The sequence below is a fragment of the Oncorhynchus clarkii genome, chromosome 23 (genome assembly GCF_045791955.1).
Source record: "Oncorhynchus clarkii lewisi isolate Uvic-CL-2024 chromosome 23, UVic_Ocla_1.0, whole genome shotgun sequence".
Lineage (NCBI taxonomy): Eukaryota > Metazoa > Chordata > Actinopteri > Salmoniformes > Salmonidae > Oncorhynchus > Oncorhynchus clarkii.
This window is the reverse complement of record NC_092169.1, coordinates 33037003-33056164: the sequence shown is the minus strand read 5'-3', so window position 1 is coordinate 33056164 and position 19162 is coordinate 33037003. Positions and strand designations below refer to the sequence as shown.

Here is a 19162-nt window from a genome sequence, read left to right as displayed (position 1 = left end):
TTGGTAAAAACAACAATAACTGTCAAAAGCAACACAGTTCGCTGCCACGTCACCGTTGATATTCAAAACATGAAAAAGACATCCCCTTCTCATCCATTCCCTTCCATCCGTTTATCCAGCTCTTCTTTCCCTCTGCTTTTGTTATTGCTTTTTGTGCAGTGATATGCCCAAGGACGCAGCTTTCCTAGCAACAGAAAGTCTGCCACCAAACATCTGGCTGGAGTTCAACACAGGCTCTCTCTTTGTGAGGAATGGCAGTCACTCCCACATACCCCCCCTTCCCCTCTTCTCTCATTCCCTCCTTCCCTGCTCAGCGTCTGCCACTGTGTGTGCATGTGTTTCTTTCTCTGTGTGTGTGTGTGTGTGTGTGTGTGTGTGGCCCTGCTGCTGGATGGGCTGGTGTAGGAGCCAGATTGGCTTTAGGAGCCCTCTAATAATTATGTTTTCATCCAATCACACCACATAGTAGCAGGCACCTTGAGAACCTCTGCCAAGAATCATCAATCACCTCTTTAACACACACACACACACACACACACACACACACACACACACACACACACACACACACACACACACACACACACACACACACACACACACACACACACACACACACAGTCTTGTATGACTAACCTTGTGGGGACACACAATTCAGTCCCATTCAAAATCTTATTTTCCTTAACCCTAACCTTAACCCTAAACCTAGCTTCTAACCCAAACCCTAAAACTAACCCTAGCTTGTAACTCTAACTAACACTAATTCTAACCTTAACCCTAAACTCCCTACAAATAGCATTTGACCTTGTGGGGACCAACAAAATGTCCTCTGTTGGTCAAACAATTATAACAATCTGGTCCCCACAAGTATAGTTAAACACGTCCACACACACACACACACAAACAGTTCAGGAAGAAAGTAAGGACCAGGCTGGAGCCGTCACCTAACTAGGGTGAAAGTCAATCAGGAAAGCATTCGTAAAGACAGCTCAATAATCTGATTGACAGATTAGAGCGTAATCAGACTGTGCATACCAACACAGGACAGAGTCAGTCATTTGATGGAAATCAACAAAGCACATTAATACATGGTGGCAGCATTGTGTTCTGATGCTGTTCATTGGTTAGGGTTATGGTCAAAAAGAGTGCACTATATAAGGAACAGGGTTCCATTTGGAACACAGACACACAGCATTAGGTGCCAATGGCTGTGGATCTGGATAAGTCCTTTGGAAGTGCCAATTGGACTCTAACAAAGAGAACGATCCCATGTTTTGACAAAGAGGCCCGAGAGGGATTCCGAGATGCCGTATTCCGATTCCGTCGTGTTGAGATTCTCAGCAGCAACTGAGGGAGTCCCAAATGGCAGAGGACCTTCTTTCTCTCCAATTCTGCAGAGGGAAGAGTTTCCCTGCTTGACACTGTCGGAACTGTCGGATGTGGCACAAAAATATATATCTGCCAATTTGCAGCGGATGTGCTGTGTTTGCTAATGCTAATCAGAGCCTAAAATAAGATCATACAATCTCTGAATGACAGAGTGAAATTACACTTTGACAGTGTGATGTAGTTTACTATTCCTTCGGTTTCTGTTTTTTGACTGAGTGAAGTAATTACAAAGAAACTTGTATAGTTCATTCGACCACAATATTCTCAAGTTAACGGCATCACACCGTTAATAGTGGCATGGCAATGTGGAGTTGGGGCCTGGGGTGAATTTGGAACAAAATAACAGTAAAACAAGAGAAGGTGCGGGTCAGGCTATAAAGTTGATTTATGTAGATAATGGACTGTTTAAAGACATGGAATGCAGGGTGATTTTAGGGCTATCATCTAGATGTGAGATCAGAGAGGAAGTTCATCCACTGGAATTAAATCTAATCCTAAAAAGGGAAACACGAGCACCGCTGGCCATTCTACCCGCCTACCTCTAGTAAGTCAAGACATTACTTTAGTGTGTGTGTGGGGGGGGGGGGGGGGGTATAAACTGGGATAATCAATCGTCATACTTCTGCAGCACCTGTTGGCTACAATATCGATGGAATGAACACATAACATGCACAACAACTTCACATTGACTTTAAACCGTCACACACAGATGCACAAGGAGAATAGGAAGCCTTGAGTGGTATTATTTGAATAGGTGAGCTACTGTAAGCTCATCTGCCTCAACAAAAGAAGACAAATGAACACTTTGACAATGACTGTGGAACGCCAAGGGGTTTGTTTCCTTTCTACAAAGGCCCTCTTAACGTTTTGTTCTCTTCTGGCAATGGGAGAAAGTGTGTGTGTGTGTGTGTGTTTCATTCTATAGCTAGAGGATTCGTGATCTCTCCAGGAGTGATACGTATCATTTTTGCCTTTATCTGTTGTCTAGTACTGTCTTTTTGCTAGCTAGGGCCATCTACTTTAAGTGATGCCTGTCTTCCCAGTAGCCTACTTGGTGTGTGAACTGCTGACTGCTCATAACATGCAGATGATTGTTGACACCTCAACCAGGATTAACTGGCAGGGCAATTTGGGACTGTTGTTGTTTTCGTAATCAGTGGCTGTATTGAAGGGGGAGTGGTTTCACCTCTCCTAGGCAATCAGCAATTAGTACAGGGAGGTGTGCTCTTCACCTCTGCTAGGCAATCAGCAATTAGAGTTAGTACTTCAGTCTCCCCTGTTTTCCCAGCGACAGTCGTGTTGCCGAAACAAAGAAGGTTCTGTTATGAGAGGAAGGCGCCACACCACTCTCTCACTTAAGTATTACCTAGTTATTTTCAGATCTAATTTTTCTCTTTTGTAGCTTTGTCAACTATGTGCGTGTTTTCTATACCTGTTCGCTCCCCACCCCTTGGCTGCAACCCTTCTAATTTAGTGTACCCTGCGCACAAAACCCATATGGAATTTCTGGTCTCCGGCAGTGTTTGGAACCGCAGATCTACGGTCACCAACGCAGATTTCATCTCAACCTATGCTGCCCTTCAGTCCCTACACTTTCTGGCCCTGAGAGACATGTATCACACCAGAGAACATTGCTACCCCAGCTGCTCTCTCTTTACCTGAATATGTTTTTCGCTCATAGTCCAAGAGCATCTGGTCATCCCTGACAACTGGCTGCATCCCCTCTGACTTCAAAATGCCCAGAGTTGCTCCCCTCCTTGAGAAACCAACACTCGACACCTCAGACATCAAAAACTATAAATTTGTATCCCATTTTTCGTTTCTCTCCAAAACACTTAAATGTTCTGTCTCTGACCAACTCTCTCGCCATCTTCCTCATAACAATCTTCTTGAACTAACCAGGCTTCAAGATGGGTCACTCAACCAAGACTGCTCTTCTCTGTGTCATGGAGGCTCTCCACACTTCCAAAGCGGACTCCCTCTCCTCTGTTCTCATTCTCCTAGATATATCCATTGCCTTCAACACAGTGAACCATCAGATCCTCCTCTCCACCCACCAAGGGCTGGTACCTCAGGCTCTGCACACGCTTGGATTGCATCCTACCTGGCAGGCCGCTCCTACCAGGTGAATTGGAGAGGATCTGTGTTTGCGCACGTACTCTCACTACTTATGTCCCCCAAGGCTCGGTTCTAGGCCCTCTCCTCTTCTCTCTATGCACCAAGTCACTCGGCTCCGTCATATCCTCACACGGTCGCTCCTATCATTGCTATGCAGATGATACTCAACTACTGTTCTCGTTACCCCCTTCTGACATCCAGGTGGTGACATGCATCTCTGCGTGCCTGGTAGATATCTCATCTTGAATGTCAGCCCACCACCTCAAGCTCAACCATTACAAGACAGAGCTGCTCTTCCTCCCGGGGATGGCCTCTCAGTTGACAACTCCATGGTGGGCCCCTCACAGAGTGCAAAGAACCTTGGAGTGACCCTGGAAAACAAAAACCCTGTCGTTCTTGGCAAACATCAAAGCAGTGACTTGCTCCTACAGGTTCATGCTATACAACATCCGTAGAGTATGACTACCTCACACAGGACGCAACATAGGTCCTAATCCAGGCATTTGTCATCGCCCGTCTGGACTACTGCAACTCTATTTAAAATGACTCTTGCATTGTAAATATGGTAGTGGAACTGACCCTGTATATAGTATGCTTACTTACTATATCGTTTTCTTATTTATTTTCTCATGTGTTTTTGTTTTACCTTGTTATTTTTAGTATTACATTGTTATTGATTATTGCATTGTTGGGTTCAGAGCTTGCAAGAAAAGACTTTCACTGTATTTGTGCATGTGCCGTTGAAACTTGATCTCGCTGTTGGCTGTGCACCCAGCTTGTGCCATCAAACCCTAGCAACTTATCCAAAACCCTGCAGCCAATGGGGGTTCTACCTTCTCAAGTTCTCCCATGTCACCCCGCTCCTCCCCACACTCCACTGGCTTCCAGTTGAAGCTCGTATCCACTGCAAGACCATGGTACTTGCCTACGGAGCAGCAAGAGGAACTGCCCTTCCTACTTTCAGGCTAAGTTCAAACCCCAACCCGAGTACTCCATTCTGCCACCTCTGGTCTCTTGGCCCTATGGGAGGGCAGCTCCCTCTCAGCCCAGTCCAAGCTCTTCTCTGTCCTGGCACCCAAGTGGTGGAACCAGCTTCCCCCTGAAGCTAGGTCAACCGAACCTACCCTACCTCTTCAAAGAATATCTTAAATTATTATTTTTTCCCCCTTACTAGCACTGACTTTGCTGATAGCTTTGAGGAAAAATGTATTTACTATGACATATGGGGTTGTCCCAGCTAGCTATCTTAACATATGGGGTAGTCCCAGATAGCTATCTTAACATATGGGGTTGTCCCACCTAGCTATCTTAACATATGGGGTTGTCCCACCTAGCTATCTTAACATATGGGGTTGTCCCACCTAGCTATCTTAACATATGGGGTTGTCCCACCTAGCTATCTTAACATATGGGGTTGTCCCACCTAGCTATCTTAACATATGGGGTAGTCCCAGCTAGCTATCTTAACATATGGGGTTGTCCCACCTAGCTATCTTAACATATGGGTTTGTCCCAGCTAGCTATCTTAAGAGCGTAACTGTAAGTCGCTCTGGATAAGAGCGTCTGCTAAATGACTCAAATGTGATGTGTGCGCTCATGCGTGCGCGTTGAATGTGGAGACTAGAGTCATTTGAATGTAGAGTGATTTTAATCACTTTTTTTGTCACTTACCGCTATATAATAGACCTTGGCTTTCTCAACCAGCTCCCAGTTGCCATCCAGATCCAGGTGTTTCTCCTTGTTGTAGCAGTTTGCTGCTGCCAGGTTAGCAACCAAGGACCTGCACAGACACAGCCCATAAATCACAAAAGGGACCTGAACAGACACAGCCCATAAATCACATGGCCCGCTCGCCAATCATCCATCTTCATTCCCAACTCCAAAAATATCCCCAAAACACCAGCATCAGACCCAGGCTGCGACCTAAATTCCTCCCTATATAGTGCACTGTTTGACCAAAGCTGGTCAAAAGTTATGCACTATAGGGGGAATAGGGTGCCATTTGGGACATAGCCCAGACACTTTCCTCCCATGATGTAAAAGGATGATAATGCGTAGAACGTTAGGTGCAAGGTGAAATAAATACAGTTTCTGTTATCAAAAACTTAAATTGGTTATCACAGAGACAGTCTGACCTGGCCATAGGGCACTGGATAAAAGTAGTGCACTCTTTAGGGAATAGGGTGCCATTTGGGATGCAGACAGAGACACTGGTCTCCAACAGAGAATGGGATTAAACACATTCAAGGTTAACCGTGAACAAAGGTTCTGCCTGAAATAATGTAACATTATCATGTTACCTCTTAAACGTTTTTTTACTAATACTCAGGCCCCATTCAATCTGAAATTATGCCCTATCCCCGGCCTATGTAGTGCACTATTTTTAACAAGAGCCCATAAGGTCAAAAGTAGTACACTATGTAGGGAAATAGGTTGCCATTTCAGATGCAACCACAGTCTTCACCTCATCTGTTGTGAGATACTGGAGGTGATACTGAGACAGAGGCATTTTTATGTAGGGGTTGTAGGGGTCCTGGGAATCATACTCACTATCCTGGCATTGCATTGAGCCGTGGAGGACAAGGGAGCTACAGAGGTGTGTGTTAGAGGAAAATACCATATGATGCAGTTTCTGAAGAGCGAGATTGGCAAGCCTAATCAAAGCAGAGGTTATTACACACTGACTGGCTGGAATCTCCCTCATAACCCAGCCCTGCCGTGACCTTAAACCTGGCCTCCTGAGCTGTCTGTTAAACACCTGGAAGACATATTACAGGGCACCTCTCCTGAAGCACACAGACTGACCTTTTCAGGTGTCAGAGCTCACATCAAACAAGCCCCACTAAGAGAGCTCGTTCACTGGGCATGTCTGCCAGGCCGACAGGGCAGGCCAGCCGCTAGAGACTAACACAAACACACAAACACACAGTGAGTGACACCTCCAGTAGCGGGAGATGAAAGGCCAGACAGACTGAGTCTTTACTGAGGACTTATTGATCCACACCTGGCCCTGTGTGTGTGTGCATGTGGGTGTCCTCTGCTGTGTATGTGAGACGTGTTGATGATGACAGCAGCGTGAGAAGCGGTTGACAGTCTGAGGATCAATACTACTGACAGACAGGAGGGGTCTGACTGACACACACACAAGAGGTCTGACAGGTGAGGAGAGAGATCCAAATACATCTAATAATAATAATATAATTTGCTTATATTTGTCCTGTTTCACACATGTACAAGTGCGTATTATATGCAGGTGTAAAAATGTTTTTCCATGGTCAGCCATTATCAAAGGCGACCCTGGAGCAATCGGCTCGTGGATTCAAACTACCAACCATTCGGTTACTGGCCCAACGGTCTAAGCGCTAGGCTACCTGTCGCCCTAGTGTTGCATCTACCCTCCTGTGTTGCGTCCCAAATGGCACCCTATTCCCTATATAGTGCAGCACTTTTGAACAGGGCCAGGAGGGGTTGTGATCAAAAGTAGTGCACTACGTAAGGAATAGGGTGCCATTTGGGCTGCATCCTCAGTGTCAGCCTGAGCCTGTACTGTAGATGGGTGACAAGACGAGTCACTGGGGCTGCAAGGTTCTACTAAAGTGGAAGGAATGTACAGTAAGTGCTTTCCTTTGATGAAAGACGACCAACTAGCATTTACGCATGATGAGCCGTCACCATTTAACGACTCTACGAACTTCAAATGAACCGAAATTACTCTTGGGGGACAGATAATTGGGACTTACACCAGGTTCTCGCTCCTTCCTCCTGAAGTGTGCACTAGTTCACTTCTCCCCACTTAATTTAAAAGCATTGGTGTAGGCATGAGCTAGAGGGAGGGAGTTTCCATACCAGTCAAATCCATGACGGGAAGTGAACACAGGCACACTTCCGGAGAAGGAGATTATTGGGATGCAACCGGTGTTGCTTAGCTTAGAGCTGATTGGACGAGGCCTGACCTGTTGTCCCCGGTGATGCAGGCAGCGCAGGTTCCTGTTGGCTCCTGGGTCTGTTGGTAATAGCGAGCGTCTACATGGGCTTCCTCAGCCTTCTGTTTCAGGATCTCTCCAAAGTGGTCCGTCCCGATGCAGCCAAAGAACGTGGCCACCTTGTGAGGCGTCTGGATCATCCACTAGAGGAGAAAGGAAAGGAACTGTCAGCACGTTATCCACTACAGGCGAGACAGGAGAGAAACTGTCAGTACATTATCGACAACAGAGGAGACGGGAAAGAATCGGTCAGTACATTATCCACTACAGAGGAGACAGGAGAGAAACTGTCAGTACATTATCCACTACAGAGGAGACAGGAGAGAAACTGTCAGTACATTATCGACAACAGAGGAGACAGGAGAGAAACTGTCAGTACATTATCCACTACAGAGGAGACAGGAGAGAAACTGTCAGTACATTATCCACTACAGAGGAGACAGGAGAGAAACTGTCAGTACATTATCCACTACAGAGGAGACAGGAGAGAAACTGTCCGTACATTATCCACTACAGAGGAGACAGGAGAGAACACATTAGTAGATTAGGTATACTGACCTGTGTTGCTCGGTGGTAGAACATAGCACTTAAAACCCCAAGGGTTGTGGGTTAAATTCCCGCTGGGGCCACCCATACAACAAATGTATGCACGCATGACTAAGTCGCGTTGAATAAAAGCATCTGCTTAACCCCCTATGGTTGATGTCTGTGACACCGCGAAAATCTAATCAGCATAATACAAACATCTCCATAAAAGTCTGTCAGTTTAAGCTAGAGATCTGTTTTTTGGAGGCGTCTCAATCCACTCCATTCGCCTATGTCGCACTTCAGCATCTGCGGTGAATGGTGACAGAGCGGTCTTTGTCAGACCATGAGGCTTCCCGAAAATCGTTCTTCTCACTAAATCGGCTGTAGCGTCCGAACAGTTTGGGATACACACTGTGGAAAGGTGAGACTCTCACGAACACCTATATGTAGGTTGTTTTGCTCTAGACTCATCTGAAGGTCCCCCGGTACCAGTTGAGAAAATTAACAGAACTAATATATGGAGACTTTTTTAGTGCCAAAAATAACGGGTAAAATATATATATATATATATAATCCGGATCTTTCTTATACTGTATCTCTCAGATATAGGACAGACACATCAGAACAAACTTCCTTTCGATTTTTTGGAAGGACGATCTGTTGTTTCATGTAGTGAATCTGTTATTCAATGCGTTTCTATGGGCTAATAGGACCCAGTAGGACCCACATTTTTCTAGGGATACATCAAGTCAGGGAAGTCAGGAACCAATACACACAGTCAGTCAGGAAAGCAAAGGCCAGCTTTTTCAAGCAGAAATTTGCATTCTGTAGCTCTAACTCCAAAATGTTCTGGGACACTGTAAAGTCCATGGAGAACAAGAGCACCTCCACCCACCTGCCCACTGCACTGAGGCTAAGTAACACGGTCACCACCGATAAATCCATGATAATCGAAAACTTCAACAAGCATTTCTCAATGGCTGGCCATACCTTCCTCCTGGCTACTCCAACCTCGGCCAACAGCTCAAGGTACTAAACGATATCAGTCGTCTTCATCGACCTGGCCAAGGCTTTCGACTCTGTCAACCACCATATTCTTATCGGCAGATTCCGTAGCCTCGGTTTTTCTAATGACTGCCTTGCCTGGTTCACCAACTACTTTGCAGACAGAGTTCAGTGTGTCAAATCGGAGGGCATGTTGTCCGGTCCTCTGGCAGTCTCTATGGGGGTACCACAGGGTTAAATTCTCGGGCGGACTCTTTTCTCTGTATATATGAATGATGTTGCTCTTGCTGTGCGCGATTCCCTGATCCACCTCTACGCAGACGACACCATTCTGTATACTTCTGGCCCTTCCTTGGACACTGTGCTATCTAACCTCAAAACGAGCTTCAATGCCATACAACACTCCTTCCGTGGCCTCCAACTGCTCTTAAACGCTAGTAAAACCAAATGCATGCTTTTCAAACGTTCGCTGCCTACACCCGCACGCCCAACTAGCATCACCACCCTGGATGGTTCCGACCTAGAATATGTGGACATCTATAAGTACCTAGGTGTCTGGCTAGACTGTAAACTCTCCTTCCAGACTCATATCAAACATCTCCAATCCAAAATCAAATCTAGAGTCGGCTTTCTATTTTGCAACAAAGCCTCCTTCACTCACGCCGCCAAACTTACCTTAGTAAAACTGACTATCCTACCGATCCTCGACTTCGGCGATGTCATCTACAAAATGGCTTCCAATACTCTACTCAGCAAACTAGATGCCGTTTATCACAGTGCCATCCGTTTTGTTACCACCCACCACTGCGACCTGTATGCTCTAGTCGGCTGGCCCTCGCAACATATTCGTCGCCAGACCCACTGGCTCCAGGTCATCTAAAAGTCCATGCTAGGTAAAGCTCCGCCTTATCTCAGTTCACTGGTCACGATGGCAATACCCACCCGTAGCACGCGCTCCAGCAGGTGTATCTCACTGATCATCCCTAAAGCCAACACCTCATTTGGCCGCCTTTCCTTCCAGTTCTCTGCTGCCTGTGACTGGAAAGAATTGCAAAAATTGCTGAAGTTGGAGACTTTTATTTCCCTCACCAACTTCAAACATCTGCTATCTGAGCAGCTAACCGATCGCTGCAGCTGTACATAGTCCATCTGTAAATAGCCCACCCAATTTACCTACATCATCCCCATACTGTTTTTATTTATTTACTTTACTTTTGCACACCAGTATCTCTACTTGCACATGATCATCTGATAAATTATCACTCCAGTGTTAATCTGCTAAATTGTAATTATTCGCCTACCTCCTCATGCCTTTTGCACACAATGTATATAGACTCTTTTTTTTCAGAAAGTATTCAGACCCCTTCACTTTTTCCACACAGCCTTATTCTAAAATGCATTCAATATTTTTTTTTTCACATCAATCTACACACAATAGCCCATAATGACAAAGCGAAAACAGGTTTTTTGAATTTTTTGAAAATGTATTAGAAAATTTAACTGAAATAACTGAGCCTCTGAGACTGGAAATTGAGCTCAGGTGCATCCTGTTTACATTGATTATCCTTAATGTTTCTACAACTTGATTGGAGTCCACCTGTGGTAAATTCAAATGAATGGACATGATTTGTAAAGGCACACATCTGTCTAAAAAGGACCCGCAGGTGACAGTGCATGTCAAAGCAAAAACAAAGTCACGAGGTCGAAGGAATTGTCCATGTAGCTCCGAGACAGGATTGTATCGAGGCATACTGTAGATCTGGGGAAGGGTACCAAAACATTTCTGCAGCATTGAAGGTCCCAAAGGACACAGTGGCCTCCATCATTCTTAAATTGAAGAAGTTTGGAAACACCAAGAGCTGGCCACCCGGCCAAACTGAGCAATCTGGGGAGAAGGGCCTTGGTTAGGGAGGTGACCAAGAACCCGATGGTCACTCTGACAGAGCGCCAGAGTTCCTCTGTGGAGATGGGGGAACCTTCCAGAAGGACAAGCATCTCTGCAGCACTCCACTAATCAGGGCAGATTAAAGCCACTCCTCAGGAAAATGAACATGAAAAGGCACCGAAAGGACTCTGAGAGAAACTAGATTCTCTGGTCTGATGAAAAGTTTAAACTCTTTGGCCTGAATCACAAGCGTTACATCTGGAGGAAACCGGGCACTGCTCATCATTTGGCCAAAACCATCCCTACGGTGAAGCATGGTGGTGGCAGCATCATGCTGTGGGGATGTCTTTCATTGGCGGAGACTAGGAGACTAGTCAGGATCGAGGGAAAGATGAACGGAGCAAAGTAGAGAGAGATCCTTGATGACCTCAGACTGGGGTGAAGGTTCATCTTCCAACAGGACAACGACCCTAAGCACACAGCCAAGACAACGCAGGAATGGCTTCAGGACAAGTCTCAATGTCCTTGAGTGGCCCAGCCAGAGCCCAGACTTGAAGCCGACTAAACATGTCTGGAGAGACCTGAAAATAGCTTGCAGCGACGCTCCTCATCCAACCTGAGAGGAACTAGAGAGGATCTGCAGAGACGAATGGGAGAAACTCCCCAAATACAGGTGTGCCAAGCTTGTAGCGTCATACCCAAGAAGACTCAAGGCTGTAATAGCTCCCAAAGGTGCTTCAACAGTACTGAGTAAATGTGATTGAATTATTTTTATTTTTTTACACTTTTTTAATACATTTGCAAAAAATAAAACATGTTTTTGCTTTGTCATTATGGGGTATTGTGTGTCAATTGATGAGGGGGAAAAAAACTAATAAAATGTGGAAAAAGTGAAGGGGTGTGAATACTTTCTGAATGCACTGCAGCGTAGTAGAACCCCCCCCCGCCTTAGATGAATGGTATTTATTATTATTATCATCATCCGGGGCACCTTCCTCATCGTGCATCATATGCATATGCCTCATTGTCTTCTCTCTTGCATAGTATATTATATTAACAGGTTAATATCATCAAATATGTAAAGACAGGGAGAAATGTTAGAGTTAAAGAAATAGAGAAGGAAGTGTCTGAGTAAAATGAGTTTCTTGATGGCATACATAGCTTCATGGAAACACAAACCAATAACTGTCCCACTCTTCACAGAGACTCTATTCTGTTCCAGGCTCTCCTCCACACTCACACACACACACTGAGCTAAAAACAGTCCCACATCCTTATTTACACAAACCCCATATTTCAATGTTCCATCGCCATCCTACTGCTGCAAACATAGGTAGTCTGTGTGAAAGAGAGAGCACCTGTCTAACAGGGACACCTGATTGGTTAGGAGCTCCGCTGTTACTTCCTGGTACTGACAGACCTAATGTACTGGGTGACTTTTACCTTGGTGATGAGAGGAGCTGCTCACATTCTCCTACTCTCAGGTTTAACCTCCAAAGATGTATTGATGTACTGGTGTGTGTGTGTCTCTCATTTGTGTGTGTACCGCCTGTGTGTGTATGCTGTGAGTGTGTGCGATGTTTGCTGAATTTCCATCTAGACGGCTCGTATTCTGTTTTGTTGCTGACTGGGGCCCCTAGTGAATGAGATGTTGCTGTTTCCAGGGATGACCTGTATACGTGTGAAATTAATCATTTCCCACAACCAAATAGCATCTCAGTGGGAAAGAAAGAAAAATGCATTTTCATCCTTCGATACTCTTCCTTTCTGTCTCTCTCCGTCCTGCGATTCTTCTCTATCTCTCATGCTCAATCTCTCTACCTCTTTCGATCACTCTCGCTACTTTTCTCTCCTCTCACTCCCTCCCTCTCGCTCTTTTCCTCTCCCTTGAATTCCTGCCATTTCGCTCTCTCCATTATCCTTCTCTCTCTGGTAAGAAACCAGAAATAAACAGTGTGGAGAAAATATCATTGAAGCACAGTTCAGGTGTGCTTTTAGACCAAGTGGCTTCGGTATGTTTGGGGTTTAATCGATTCTATTTGGGAGACGCAAAATAAACAGTAATTAGAGAGATGACGGTTCTGCCATGTGTCGAGCCATGTCGCTGCCATGTGTCGAGCCATGTCCCTGCCATGTGTCGAGCCATGTTCCTGCCATGTGTTGGCTTGACTCATGCTTCATTCTCCTCAGCCTCCTTACTCATGAAGACAAACCCACGCAGGCGTAAGCACGCATATACACGCAAACATATGCACACGCACACAGCGACACACACATTGAGACAGATAGACAAACACACACTTATTCGCCCAAGACCTCCTGCTGCAGGCACCGCACACACTTATCAAGGTCAATGGCTGGGGTACACGTCAAGTCCAATCTGATTTTCCCAATGTTGCAGTGATGAGCTCCCAAACCAAGGTCAGCCAGCCAGTCAGGTGCTGCAGGCTGTAAACAATGTCACAGTCACAAATGGCACCCTATTTGCATATATAGTGCACTACTTTAAACCTATAGGGCTCCAACCAAAAGTAATGGACTATATAGGGAATATGGTGCCATTTGGGACACAGGTATTACAGCGAGCAGAGCTGTGTGTGTGGAGCACAGGAGGCCCCTTCATTTGCAGGCCTCAGGTGGGAATAGAGAAGGGCCATTCAGGGGCCCCTACCCCCCCCCCCTGAGGATGCATGATGAACAGTGTTCCCCTAGGATTATTTTCAGCAGCGGTGGCAAAGTTAACGGGGGGTGGGGTGGGTGGAGGTGGCGGGTGAAAAGGGTTGATTCTGTTACAAAAAAAGTTTTCTGGTGAGTGTTTTGCATTTATCTGTGTCGAATCTGGTGGAAATTCTGTTATAAGTGCGTGCCTGTAATTGCCGTTTGAAGTGGGGAAAATAGCATACCGATGTCAGGGCAGACTGTACTGGAAGACTAAATGCGCAGCAGGAGCTTAACACACATTATAAAACACATTTTCAAAAGATTGTTGTTTTATTACATTAAGTATTTCAAATGTCATGGCATATCCATGTGTGTGATTGTCACAAAGATAATCTAATAACATTTCTAAACAGGGTGGTTCGTGCCCTGAATGCTGATTGGCTGACAGCTGTGGTATAAATCAGACCGTATACCACAGGTATGACAAAACATTTATTTTTACTGCTCTAATTACGTTGGTAACCAGTTTATAATAGCAATAAGGCACCTCGGGGATTTGTGATATATGGCCAAAATACCGCGACTAAAGGCTGTATCCAGGCACTCCGCTTTGCGTCGTTCTACAATGCTTTTTCAAAATAAGCCCCCCAAAAATATATCTCCAGAAATTAACATTCACTCAAGTAATTGAATACTAACGTCCGTTCGGATATCTGGATAACGGTGCCCATCCCCAATAAATATGTATATATCGTTGTCAGTACAAGCATGTGGGGGAATTTTTTAAATATTATTTTAGCCCTGTCTAGGAGTACTATAGGGAGTTAGACCCATTAATCTTCAAAACTGTGTCTGTAATGGCACCCTATTCCATAAATAGTTCCCTACTTTTGACCAGAGCCAATGCACTATATAGGCAATAGGCCACCATTTGGGACACAGGCTCCATCTCCATCCCTGGAACCCTGCAGACAACCCCTCTCCATTCCCAGATTAGGGGAGATAATACTTCTATTATGACCAAAGCATTATCTGTAGGGTCGTGTGGAGGTCAACCAACCCTGCGCCGGGTATTCATGCTCAGTCACATCCCAATTATACTGCAGTGGCACAGGCAGAAATTGGCAAATGTACATCAAGGCGCTTCATTACGAGGGCCGCGCCAGTGAAATTAAGCAGCAGATGAGACAGAGAGAGAACTGGCCCCAGGCGTCATGTTAGAGAGAGAGAGAGAGAGAGATGAGAGAGAAAAGGGAGGGGGAGAGAGGGATGAGAGGGAGGATGGGAGAGAGAGTGAGAGAGCGGGATCTGGCCCCAGGCGTCATGTTAGAGAGAGAGAGAGAGAGGGATGAGAGAGGGAGGAGAGAGAGTCAGATAAATAGAGGGGGAAAGAGAGAGGGGGAGGGAGCAAAAGCAGAGAGAAAGCACAGAGAGCGAGAGAAAGAGAGAGAGGGCACAGAGAGAAATAACAGCTTGTTCTCAAGGTGCTGGGAGGGAGTCTGTATCTCACACTGTGTGGCTAATGTATATTTGCTTAACTAGGAAAAGCACTGGTCGGTCCCCAAAGATGAATAAGTTCCCCTGGTATACCACTGTGGAATATCTCTAGGTACGGACACACGCGGCAGGAGAACACCATGCAAATACTAGAGTAAAGAAATGAGAATGCGTCCCAAATGGTACCCTATCCCCTATATAATGTACTACTAAGGACCCATAAGGTTCTGATCAAAAGTACTGCACTATACAGTGAATAGTTTGCCATTTGAGACACATGCAGAATGTGGAATCCTCCTAGCTGAGGGCAAAGTGATGATGATGAGTATACATTATGTTAAATGGTGAATAAGAAGTCGGTTGTATTTTACTGTTTGGCTGCCATTTATCCACAACCCACCCTATCCTCCCTCGGCCTTCTTATAGCCCAGGGGCCCCCCAGATAGATATTAATTATGACATCTTGTGGATGCGCGGAGCCCCACTTTGGGAGTTGACCTGTGAGCCCCTCTCCCCTCAACATCCAACAGCTGCCAGTCTTCACTAGGAGGAGAGAGAGAAGAAGGGGAGAAGAGGAGTGGGGAGAGAGAGAAGAAGAAGAAGAGGCAGATAGCAGTCGCATGGCAGGTTCCAGGAGGGCAATTACGCAGGCCAGATGAGACGAGGAGACAGAGAGGAGAGTAGCACCAGTGTTTGGGAGTTGAGCCGCTTCAGACTGACTGCTTGTCATTAACACTATAAGCTATTACTTTCTCCCTCTCGTTCCCCTCATCTCACTCGGTCACTTTACCGCTCCCTCTCCCTCTCGCAATCCCCCCTCTGTCTTTCTCCTGCTCCCTGCTGTATATTGATTAACTGCTAAAAGGCCGTCCTATTAGATATTCCTACTGTAAAAACATTGTCTGCCTCCCAAATTGCACCCTATTCCCCATAAAGTGCACTACTTTTGACTATGGGCCCTGGAATAGGGTGCTATTTGGGAGGCAGACTGTGTCTGGTTTCTAGTCCTCCCCTAGGGGTCAATGGAGTTTCTTGTGAGTCGCTCTGGAGAATAATCTCTGCACTATTAATGATGCAATTCCAATGCAATAGAACTAAGATCCGCTGAGGACTGTGTTCAAACCCTGGGCTTTGGGTTTGATAGATGAGGCTGTGTTGTATCCTACAGCTCCACAACAAAAGGCCTTTGCACCCCCAACAGAAGCAGAGGGCAATATGTCTGGTATCCAGCCACAGCCAGTAAGCCCTCTATAACAGTTATCACAGCAGTCCAGTTCACTTGAGTTCACCCTTTATAACAAGGGCAGTGAAGACTCCTTACACACACACACACATTCCCCTCAGCAGCAGGGCCCTCTACAGCTGAACATGTCCGTACCTAATGATGGCCACATTAATTATAGGCTTATCAAGCTGGCTAAATTCAATAGGCTATTTATAGAGGACTAAAATAGCCTCCTCAGTGAAGTGGCTCAGCTCTGGCTCCAGGGTGGTCAGGGAACAGGACAGGCTGTTCTCACACACACTCTCTCCCTCATACACAACTACACAACTACACACACACACAGCTCTGTCCCTAAGAGTCCAGTCAGAGGTGAAACAATATCCTGGTTGGTTTATATAAAACAACAACATCTGTCCCCTGTCACTGATGCGTTATAAACCAGAGACCGCGGGGGTCGAAGGTAGAGGGAAGGGGGCCCGTCAAGAAGCCCTTACATTGATGAGGTCTGGCAGATTCCATTAAATCACTCTTTCCTGTAAAGTGCCAGCCATCAAAGCCAACCGGCCGAGGAGTTTTCAGTCAATCGGGTAACACACAGCCGGCCGTTTCCCCTCTTCCTCTTGGGGGCTGAGCCTCTGGTCAATAGCTGCTATCAGTTCAATTTCATGCACAGTTAGCCGTGTTGGGGGCTAGGGCACCGCTTCCTTTGCGCCGCTCGCTCAGGGGTTGCATATGTTGTTGTTTTTTTCACTTCTGATAAGTGGGGTGGGGACTGGGACCTGGAGTGGAGGGAAGTATTAAATACTATATAGCTCTATAGCTACAGGCCTAAGTAGTGTTGCCTGTCTTGACACCGTTACTCTCCTCTACTCGCCAGTCGCCACCATGGCTCCCTGCCAAAGCCATTAACAGTCTCTGTTGCTATGGAAGAGAGGTTGAGAGAAGGAGAGCTGTAAATGATCAACGTGATAACAAGCTGATTATCAGGGCTTGCTGCCAAAGCCATTAACAGTCTCTGTTGCTATGATAGAGGGAGGTAGAGAGATAAAGAGAGCGAGATGAAGAAAGAGCATGAGAGAGAGATGGAGAGAGCGAGAGGAAGAGGGAGCGAGAGAGAGCGATGAAGAGGGAGAAAGAGATTGAGAGAGAGCGAGAGTGATGAAGAGGGAAAGAGAGATTGAGAGAGAGCGAGAGAGAGTGATGAAGAGGGAGAGAGCGATTGAGAGAGCGATGAAGAGGGAGAGAGCGATTGAGAGAGAGCGAGAGAGAGTGATGAAGAGGGAGAGAGAGATTGAGAGAGAGAGGAAAATGATCAACACTATAACCAGCTGATTATCAGTCAAAGACATGGATAAGCGCTCCTCTCCAACATGAAGTTGTTTGCAGTCAACTCACTCACACTTTTTCTTGTTGTAATGACAAACAGCATAACATAATTCCCTATATGAACGACACATTTCAAAAATCTATACAATTACACAATAGTTTTTCTTAGCATGGACATGAATATCAGGCTCATCTCTCAGCAGACCACATGGCATCTTTTACTGTAAGTGATGTTACCCGGTTGCCTTATACACTTCCCCCCCACTGTTACCACTATTTACTGGCAACTAGGAGAATATCATAGTAAAGCTGAATCTGATAAGATTGCCTAGGTGTAATCAACCATGTTCTAAATCTGACAAAGATCTCTCTGGATCAGAGGGGCGCCATGATGCAGCATCCGTCCCTGGGAAGAATGTGTGTTGTGTTGTTGAATTCTTCTCTGGCCACAACATGGCACCAGCACACCCAGCCAGAGAAGGCTGACATTCATAATGCATCTTAGAGTAGGAGTGCTGATCCAGGATCAGTTTTGTATTTTAGATCATAGGCGGGACCTGATCCTAGATCAGAAGAGGGTTGAGGGAGGCAGGGATGTCTCTTAGGTGTGTGATGAAGATCAAACCGGATGATGCTACACTACAACTACGTGACAATCTACAGGTTGTGATTTTAAGCACAGGAAGAATGCCATTATCCCTCCATCTCTCCTCTTCACACAGGTATCAAAGGGCGAATTCAGATCAGTGAGCTAGCACGCAAAACACACACACACACACACACACACACACACGCACACACACACACACCTCTCTGTAGTATCTTCACGCTGCATGAATCAGAGATGTCAATGTGTTGTATCTCCCGGCGCCAGGTTTATCTAGAAGAGGAAACTAGATTCTCTCTCTCTCCGCTGCTCTCTTGTTAAACACGCAGCCTTGATTTTTTTTTTAGGCACTCTGGGGTTGAATTGTTTACCGGATAAACAAGGTGATGTTGTCTCAGTCACAATCTGATCCAAACTCCCCCAGATCTCTCTCAGTGCCACAATAGAGGCCTTCTTACCTGGCTGCTACTGTTTACTGTGTAGTAGTACACCTGAGGAGTGAGCTCTGATACACTGAGTGAGTCTAAAGAAGTTATGCGGAGCAGAGCAGAGCTTACAAAGATACCCATCTAGGGCCACTGGAGATAGGAGAAATAAACAACTACACAACAACACAGACACAAGCTCGCACACGAACACAACTAGATCCATGGGAGTGTGTGTGTGTGTGTGTGTGCGCGCATGAGGGTGCACCTATTTGCCTGTATGTGTGTGTATGTGGGGGAATTAGCTGATCATAAAGCCGCATTAGGTGTTTGTGGGGTTGGTTACAAGGAGAAGGAGAACACGAAGGACCTTTAGACGCCTAAACCTGCTAATCCTATTGGTGGAGCTGTGTAGTGTTCAGTACAATCCATCTATCCTGCTGGTGGGAGTGCAGCTGTTCTGTGTGTGTGTGTGTGTGTGTGTGGAGCAGGTGAATCGGTTTCGCCCCCATA

The 19162-nt window shown here is 45.9% G+C and overlaps 1 protein-coding gene across 3 annotated transcripts in view; it reads right to left on the bottom strand.

Moving 5' to 3' along the window:
* The window catches only part of LOC139381546 (adenosine kinase-like), a 285897-nt gene that overhangs the window by 165638 nt on the left and 101097 nt on the right, over positions 1-19162 (bottom strand). For all 3 annotated transcript variants that reach the window (XM_071125174.1, XM_071125172.1, XM_071125173.1), the window contains exons 5-6: positions 7461-7633; positions 5179-5287 (exon numbers count right to left, since the gene is read on the bottom strand). In XM_071125174.1, the coding sequence (XP_070981275.1) occupies positions 5179-5287; positions 7461-7633 (282 nt within the window). The remainder of the gene's footprint in view (positions 1-5178; positions 5288-7460; positions 7634-19162) is intronic.